An 8,783-nucleotide genomic window follows, 5' to 3' on the forward strand; every position below is an offset into this window, starting at 1 on the left:
CAGTCCTTTCTGGCCTGCCAGGTCTCTGTGGATAGGTCTGTTGTCAATCTAATGTTTCTACCATTGTAGGTTACATATCTCTTCTCCTGAGCTGCTTTCGGGATTTTCTTTTTGTCTCTGAGACTTGTAAGTTTTACTATTAGATGTCGGGGTTTTGACCTATTTTTATTGATTTTGAGGGGGGTTCTCTCCTGGATTTTGATGCCTGTTTCCTTCCCCAAATTAGGGAAGTTCTCTGCTATAATTTGCTCCAATATACCTTCTGCCCCTCTCTCTCTTTCTTCTTCTTCTGGGATCCCAATTATTCTAATATTGTTTCATCTTATGGTATCACTTATCTTTCAAATTCTGCCCTCGTGATCCAGTAGTTGTTTCTGTGACCCCGAGGGTCCTGAGACCACACTATCCCGTGAGGGTTTCACCCCCCCGCTTAGCCACTGGAGCGACGTCCCTCAGCAGAGCCGACTTGTAAAATTTCTGATTTTGTGCTCCGTGGCTCTATCACTTGCTGATAGCGGCCGATGGAGGCCCCCTCCCCAGCTGTCTATCCTCCCGAATATCGCCTTGGATTCACTTCTCCGCATGTCCTACCTTCCAGAAAGTGGTTGCTTTTCTGTTCAGAGAGTTGCTGCTATTCTTTTCTTCAATCTCCTGTTGAGTTCATAGGTGTTCAGAATGGTTTGATCCCTATCTAGCTGAATTCCTGGGACCAGACGAAATTTAGGTCTCCTACTCCTCCACCATCTTGCTCCTTCTCCTCGTATATGTTCATTCTTAAGGAGAGCCTCAATCAGTGCTCTTTCCAAATTACTCTAATGAAAGCTACAAAATGGGGGCAGGGAGGACTGCTCATATCATCTCTCTATTCCTGAAATTTTCTTTTATTTCCTAACACTTTTCATATGCATAATATATTTGCCTCTGGGCACCTGGCTAGCTCAGTCAGTAAAGCATGTCACTCTTGATCTTGGGATTCTGAGTTCAAGGCCCATGTTGGGTGTAGAGATTACTTAACGAAACATTTTAAAAAAAAATTATACACACACACCTTCATGTAAATCAAGGCCACTGCAAGTCATAAAATTGTATGTTGTTTGGTTCCGTCATGGACAAAAATTGTTGCAGATACCTCTCTTGACAGCCTGAAGATGTACTGTTACTGTTTGTTACGAAGTACTGTAATGAAACTATAGTCTTGATCTGATAGAAGAAAACAAACATGATTCATTTAGAGTTTTGAAAAAAATGATTAAATTTTATTACTTAAAACATAAGTATGATACATTCTGAGTAAAACAGCATCAGTGTAGTGGTTAAATGGGAATACTATACCTGTACACTGTATTCTGGTTGTTTTGATTAAGTTCTTCTGATAACTGCTCTTTAGTTCCCCAAAATAAGACTAACTGTTCACTCATCTTTGATATACAACCACTATCTTCATTAAAGGGAGAGGATGACCATCATTTCTCCATTATTTCTATCACATAAGCAATCTCTACTAACCTATCATGAAAATCTGTCTCTCAATCTCAAAGCCTGCTGTTTCATGCTCCTCTGGCAGAGCAGTGGTTTCTGATAATCCATGGCCCTCTGTTATACAGACAAATCTGTAGAAGGGATCCTGAACATATTATTTACATCATTCTTTTACATATATTCTCTGCCCAACCTGTGTACTCATTCAATTCCACAAAACACTGTATGTTAAAATTCAGTGTTCCTTCAGGATATATGGATGTGAATGATTCCCATTTAATAAAGTAGGCCCTTTATCTTACTGATCTGCTCCCAGAGACCATCATGGTAACACATGAAAAACATGTAATGAAGGTATAACATCAACAAATTCCAAACTTCAGATCAAAAGACGTCAATAGTGAGCGATGTAGGCCTTTCAAGGAACCTCAAGTAATAGAAGTATTTTTAAAAGAAATGTTACATTCCTAAAGCTCTCCTTGCTCCACTGACACTCATCTCTGAGTCTTAAAATGATTTTGACTTTTACTTACTGTGAAGAATTTAACATCTGAGGTTGACTAATCTTGGACTAGTTCTCCCTAGTAAAAATTCTCTGATGTAGGGCGCCTGGGTGGCTCAGTTGGTCAAGCGACTGCCTTTGGCTCAGGTCATGATCCTGGACTCCCGGGATCGAGTCCCACATCGGGCTCCCTGCTCAGCAGGGAGTCTGCTTCTCCCTCTGACCCTCCTCCCTCTCATGCTCTCTGTCTCTCATTCTCTCTCTCGCAAATAAATAAAAAAATTAAAAAAAAAATTCTCTGATGTATATATAGCGTATTGTGAAAAATGGTTAATTGATTTATGCCATTCATTACATTTCTAAGGTTCCTCTTCAGCATGAATTCTCTGGTGAATCCTGAGGTCAGACCATCGTCGAAAGGCCTTGCCACATTCAATACATTTGTATGGCTTCTTTCTAGGATGCATTCCCTCATGACCCCAAAGGTGTGAACTTTGATAAAAGCCTTACCACACACATTTGTGTGGTTTCTCTCCAGGATGTATATTCTGATGTCTTATGAGGCTTGAATACTGCTTAAAGGCTTTGCCACACTCATTACACTTGTAAGGTTTCTCTCCAGTATGAATTCTCTGATGAATTGTAAGATTTGAATTTTGACTAAAGGCCTTGCCACACACATTACATTTATATGGCTTCTCTCCAGTATGGGTTCTCTGATGTCGAGTAAGGCGTGAACACCAGTTAAAGGATTTGCCACACTCATGACATCTGTAAGGTTTCTCTCTTCCATGAATTCTCTGATGATCCCCCAAGCTTGAGCTTTGAATAAAAGCATCATCACGTATGCTAGATTCATAATGTTTCTTTTCACTATGTATTTTCTGATGTCTAGTAAGGTGTATAAGTTGTGTATATGTTTTATCACATTCATTACATTTATAAGGTTTCTCACCAGTATGGTTTTTTTTATGTTTAGTTAGGCTTGAACGCACAGTAAAGGCTTTGCCACAGTCATTACATTTGTGAGGTTTCTCACCAGTATGAATTCTCTGATGTTCCACAAGACTTGAGCTTTGGATAAAAGCCTTACCACATTCATTACATTTGTATAGTTTTTCTCCAGAATGGATTTTCTGATGTTTCACAAGGCTTGAAATGTGGATAAAAGCCTTGGTGCACATAGTACATTTGTGTGGCTTCTCTCCAGGATGTACATTCTGATGCTTAGTGAGGTGTGAGCATTGCTTAAAAGCCTTGCCACACTCATTACATTTATAAGGTTTCTCACCAGTATGAATTCTTCGGTGAATCCTGAGGGTAGACCACTGCCTAAAAACCTTGCCACATTCAATACATTTGTATGGTTTCTCTCCAGTATGAATTCTCTCATGATCCCAAAGATATGAACGTTTGGTAAAACCCTTACCACATTCATTACATTTGTAAGGTTTCTCTCCAGTATGAATTCTCTCATGACGCCAGAGATCTGAACATTTGATAAAAGCCTTACCACATTCATGACATTTGTATGGTTTTTCTCCAGTATGAATTCTCCAATGATTTGTAAGGTGGGAATTTTGATTAAAGACCTTATCACAGATATTACATTTATACGGTTTCTCTCCCGTATGGATTCTCTGATGTCTTGTGAGGTTTGAGAACTGCTTAAAGGCTTTACCACACTCATTACATTTGTAAGGTCTCTGCTCAGAATGAATTCTCTGATGACTAGTAAGGACTGAATGATGGCTAAAAGTCTTTCCACACTCATTACATTTGTATGGTTTTTCTCTAATTTTTGTTTTCTGGTGCTGTGTGAACAATGAAGGAAACATAAAAACCCTTCCATATTTATTACAAAGGTTGGTTTTGACACTAGGAAGAAATCTTTGAAGTGGCAAAACTGAAGAACAAGTTTTGACAGACTTCTCAACTTGATCACATTGATTAATTTTCTCCTCAGTTTGAAGTCTCTGCAGTTCAACCAGATGTGACTGAAAGCTTAATCCAATTCTATTTTCAAAACATTTTGTATACTTATTTCCTGCACAGACTATATTATTTTTTATTTTTAACAAATTTTTTACTAATGACTTCCCTTGTTTAAAATTTTGATATGCACTTTTTCTTAAAGAAACACTCTGCTTTATTGGTAAATTAATCCAGGATTTGCTGTCTTGTTTATCTTTTCTACCAGGGAGATTTACAGTACCTGTCACAAGCACTCCTTTGGAATTTCTTTCTTCATATCCACACTTACTCTCAAATTCATACATATTTCCCCAAACTTCCCTGAAGTCAAAATCCTCAAGGCCATGGCTTTCATGTCTTCCCAAGACCACTGGTTGGCATAATTCTCTGTTACTAATTTCTTTCTTTGGTAGTAATTCCTTGATCATGAATCTAGCAGAGCTTTCTGAAAGATATAGAAAACCATAGTCTTCAGTAAGTAGAGTTGCAAAATGGATATTACACTAAAAGTAATATATTGAAGAGATAATAACTTCTCAACCAAAGTCTGCAAATGTTTAAGAATGCAAAGTGAATAGAATCCTTTAATAAAAGATGACATGTATTTCAAATTATTTTAAGGGAAACCTACTTTATTTCTGTTTTTGTTTTTTGTTTTAGAGGGGCAGAGGGTAGCGGAAGGAGGGGCAGAGGGAGAGATACAGAGAATCTTAAGCAGGCTTCACACCCAGCATGGAGCCCAATGTGGGGCTCAATCTCACAACCCCGAGATCATGACCTGAGCCAAAATCAAGAGTCAGACACTTAGCTAAGCCACCCAGGTACCCCTGTAAACCTCTTTTTAAACACCCTATGACCAAATCATTCATACTATGTAAATTTACATAAGTTCTGCAAGAAAGGGTATTCTTTGACCACCACACCAAAACACACACCAATTGGCAGTAGACAAATGGGTGTCTCATATTGAAAAGAAAACAGATATTGAGGGGTCTGGGTTGTACAGTTGGTTAAGTATCTCTTAATTTGGGCTCAGGTCGTGATCTCAGAGTCGTGAGATCGAGCCCCACAAAGGGCTCAGCATGGAGACTGCTTGGGTTTCTCTCTCCCTCTCCCTTACCCCTACCCCCCTTAAAAAAAAAAAAAAGGAAACATACAAATGCATATTTACGGCATAATTATTATATGCAAATAAATGCTGAAGCGCAGCTATATATGAAGTCATAAGATTTTTTTTGGACAAATAATCCATTTAAAAAATTAATGAGGGGCGCCTGGCTGGCTCAGTCAGTAGAGCATGTGACATACCAGGGTTGTAAGTTTGAGCCCCATGTTGGGTGTAGAGATTACTTAAAAAAAAAAAAATTTTTTTTAATTAATAAGCTAAATACACGGAAATTATGAATTGTAAAACTAAAGGGGTAATAGGAAAATCAAGAAGAATTTAATACAACATCATTGGAATAACAAAATATTCTGAATATCTACTCTAAAGCTATCTATACTCTATGCAGAATAGGCATTTTGGAACATTAACAATTGGTGAATTGCAGTCATATTCCAAACTAGATGCTAAAATCCATAATCTGTAAATGACAAGTTATTAAATGAAATTTTTTAACTAAACCAAGGTAAGTCCAACAGGTAAATAATAAGTAACCACAATTACACAAAATTATAGACTGTGGAATTCTAATGATTTCTCACTTAAGAAAAAGAGAAAGGACTTATAGTCCAGAAAGAGCACACAAGATGAGAATTGGAAAATATGTTAAGAAAAGCTCTCACATATTCCTAGCAGTCTAAGTTACACACATGTCCACTGGCTTCTGAAATACCAGTTTTCAGATAGTATTATAAAGAACTGGGTAAAAGTAACAGCATGAAAATCACTGAGTATCATAAGTGCATCTCTCCACAAAAACAGCAAGTAAGTTGGCAAAAACTGTCAGAATCAACTTTATCGGAATTCTGGAAACTAAACAAAGGTTTACATCAAACTTGTAGATATTTAAGAAACAGGCAGCTGATCTCAGTTGAAGAGCTTCTGATATTTTAACTTCCCCTGGCCCAATCCCATTCTCTCCAGCATAGGGGCAGCCCATGTTCCTGGTATAGGTCTCCTGTACTGAGAGTGGCAGAAAAGACTTGATTCTCTAAGAACTGTGGCTTTTACTTTGACCTGCCTGGTGGCTCACTGAAAAACTGGCTCAAAAAGTTTTACCTTTACTTTGCTTATTAATTCAAGAGGTGCTATGGGGCTGGGGGGTGTGGGGTGGGCAGCATTTGACAAGCACGTTTAAAGGCAAATGTATTACCAGATGACACTTGGGGCAAAAAGCAGACAAACTGAAAAGCCAGGGAATAAGGGCTGGGGAGTGAAATGCTTTGGGGAATAAGGACTTTGAAAGGCTGCCACACGTTCCTAGGAATCCAAGTCACGCACATGCTCAGGGCTGGATCAGTGCTCAGAAAACATATGAGGCAGCCCTATGCCTCACCTCCTGCTAACCTTCAGGCTCAGCAAAAGCAGAAGGTAAAGGCTAAGGCATCGCTGTAAATTGCCAAGCTGAGTTTCAGATATTCCCAAACATACAGAATCTATTTACAAAGACTAGGAGTTTTTTGCTTTTTGGTTTTTCTGATTCCAGGTGTTTGAGAAGTTCTGTGTTAAATCACTACCTGACCACTAAGCTAACCAGAGACCTGAGTGGCCACACATGACAAAGAATACAGACTTCACAGGGGCGCCTGGGTGGCTCAGTTGGTTAGGCGACTGCCTTCGGCTCGGGTCATGATCCTGGGGTCCCGGGATCGAGTCCCGCATCGGGCTCCCTGCTCGGCAGGGAGTCTGCTTCTCCCTCTGACCCTCCTCCCTCTCATGCTCTCTGTCTCTCATTCTCTCTCTCGCAAATAAATAAATAAAATCTTAAAAAATAAATAAATAAATAAATAAATCTTTAAAAAAAAAAAAAAGAATACAGACTTCACAAATCAACTCCAAAAAATTACTAAACAAAACAAACAACTACAGTAAGCAGCAACATCTAATGCTGGGATGAGGGTGTGGGTGGAGGAGAATGTGACTTCCAGAGTTGTCATAATATTCAAAATGTTTAGCTTTAAAGAAAAAAATTATGAGGCATGCAAACTAACAATGATGTATAGCTCTTATGCAGGAAAAAAAGCAATTTAACAAAAATTTTCCTGAGGAAGCCCAGATATTGGACTTTGCTAGATAAAGAATTTAAGTCACTATTTTAAATATGCCGAAAGAACTAAAACGAAACCATGTGCAATGAACCAAAGGAAACAATAAGAACAATATTTCCCAAAATAGAGAATCAACAAAGAGACAGAAATTATAAAAAGGAACCAAAAAAGAAATTCTGGAGCTGAAAAGTACAAAAACTAAAATGGAAAAGCCCTAAAGGAGTTTAACACCAAACTCAACAGGCAGAAGAAAGAACTAAGAAACCTGAAGATTAAGTCAACTGAGATTATTCAATCTTAGCAGGAGAAAGAAAAAAGAAGAAAAATGGAGAACAAGAGACCTGTGGGATACCTTCAAGTGTACCAACAAAGATAATGGGAATCCCAGAAAGGACAGAATGAAGTGGGCAGAAAAAAATATTTGAAATAATAAGGTAGAAAAATTCCCAAATTTGATGAAATACACAAACCTATGTATCCAAGGAGTTTGGCAAGCCCCGAGTGAGGTAAACTGAATGAAGCCCACAGTGAAACACTTCATAATCAAACTGTCAAGAGCCAAAGACACAGAATCCTGAAAGCAGCAATGGGCAGTTCTTTTGGTAAAAGATCCTCAATAAAACTACCTACTGATTTCACACCAGAAACCATATGGACAAGAAGGCAATGGGATGACATTTTCATAGGGCTAAAGAGAAGTAACAGTCTACTACGAATTCTATATACTTCAAAACTATCCTTCAAAATAGAGGATAATTTAAAACATTGCCAGAAAAAAAACACAAAAACGGAGAGTCCCTTGCTAGTAGACCAGTCCAACAAAAATGGTAAAGGGAATGAATGTCTCAGGCTAAAATGAAGGAAGAGACAATAACTCGAATCCACATCAAGAAATAAGGAACAGTAATAAAGACAGTACATAGGTGTGTATAAGGTTAGTATTAATGTATTTTTGGTTTGTCATTCCTCTTTTTCCCTATTGATTTAAAAAACAAAGCTAATTTTATTTATTTTTTATTTATTTATTTTTTAAGATTTTATTTATTTGCGAGAGAGACGATGAGAGACAGAGCACGAGAGGGAAGAGGGTCAGAGGGAGAAGCAGACCCCCCACTGAGCAGGGAGCCCGATGTGGGACTCGATCCCGGGACTCCAGGATCATGACCTGAGCCGAAGGCAGTCGCTTAACCAACTGAGCCACCCAGGCGCCCAACAAAACTAATTTTAAATCTACGTTGATGCCCCAAAGACACAGATGTAGTGAAAAGAAGGGCCATATGCACCCCAACGTTCACAGCAGCAATGTCCGCAATAGCCAAACTGGAAAGAGCTGAGATGCCCTTCAACAGATGAATGGATAAAGAAGATGTGGTCCATATATAAAATGGAATATTACTCAGCCATCAGAAAGGATGAATACCCAACTTCTACATCAACATGGATGGGACTGGAGGAGATTATGCTGAGTGAAATAAGTCAAGCAGAGAAAGTAAATTATCATATGGTTTCACTTATTTGTGGAACGTAAGGAATAGTCCGGAGGACCATACGTGAAGGGAGGGAAAAATGAAGCGGGGGGGAAATCGGAGGGAGAGATGAACCATGAGAGCAACTA

General features: G+C 38.6%; 1 protein-coding gene across 1 annotated transcript; it reads right to left on the reverse strand.

Moving 5' to 3' along the window:
• Nucleotides 1–1,055: 1,055 nt before the first annotated feature.
• On the reverse strand, nt 1,056–5,023 carry LOC102749701 (uncharacterized). The gene has a single exon (XM_081811556.1). The coding sequence runs from the start codon at nt 4,381–4,383 to the stop codon at nt 2,488–2,490; it is 1,896 nt and encodes a 631-aa protein (XP_081667682.1). The 5' UTR covers nt 4,384–5,023; the 3' UTR covers nt 1,056–2,487.
• Nucleotides 5,024–8,783: the final 3,760 nt, after the last annotated feature.

The sequence above is a fragment of the Leptonychotes weddellii genome, unplaced genomic scaffold (genome assembly GCF_054177405.1).
Source record: "Leptonychotes weddellii isolate Sample4059 unplaced genomic scaffold, ASM5417740v2 HiC_scaffold_8368, whole genome shotgun sequence".
In the NCBI taxonomy this organism is placed as follows: Eukaryota; Metazoa; Chordata; class Mammalia; order Carnivora; family Phocidae; genus Leptonychotes; species Leptonychotes weddellii.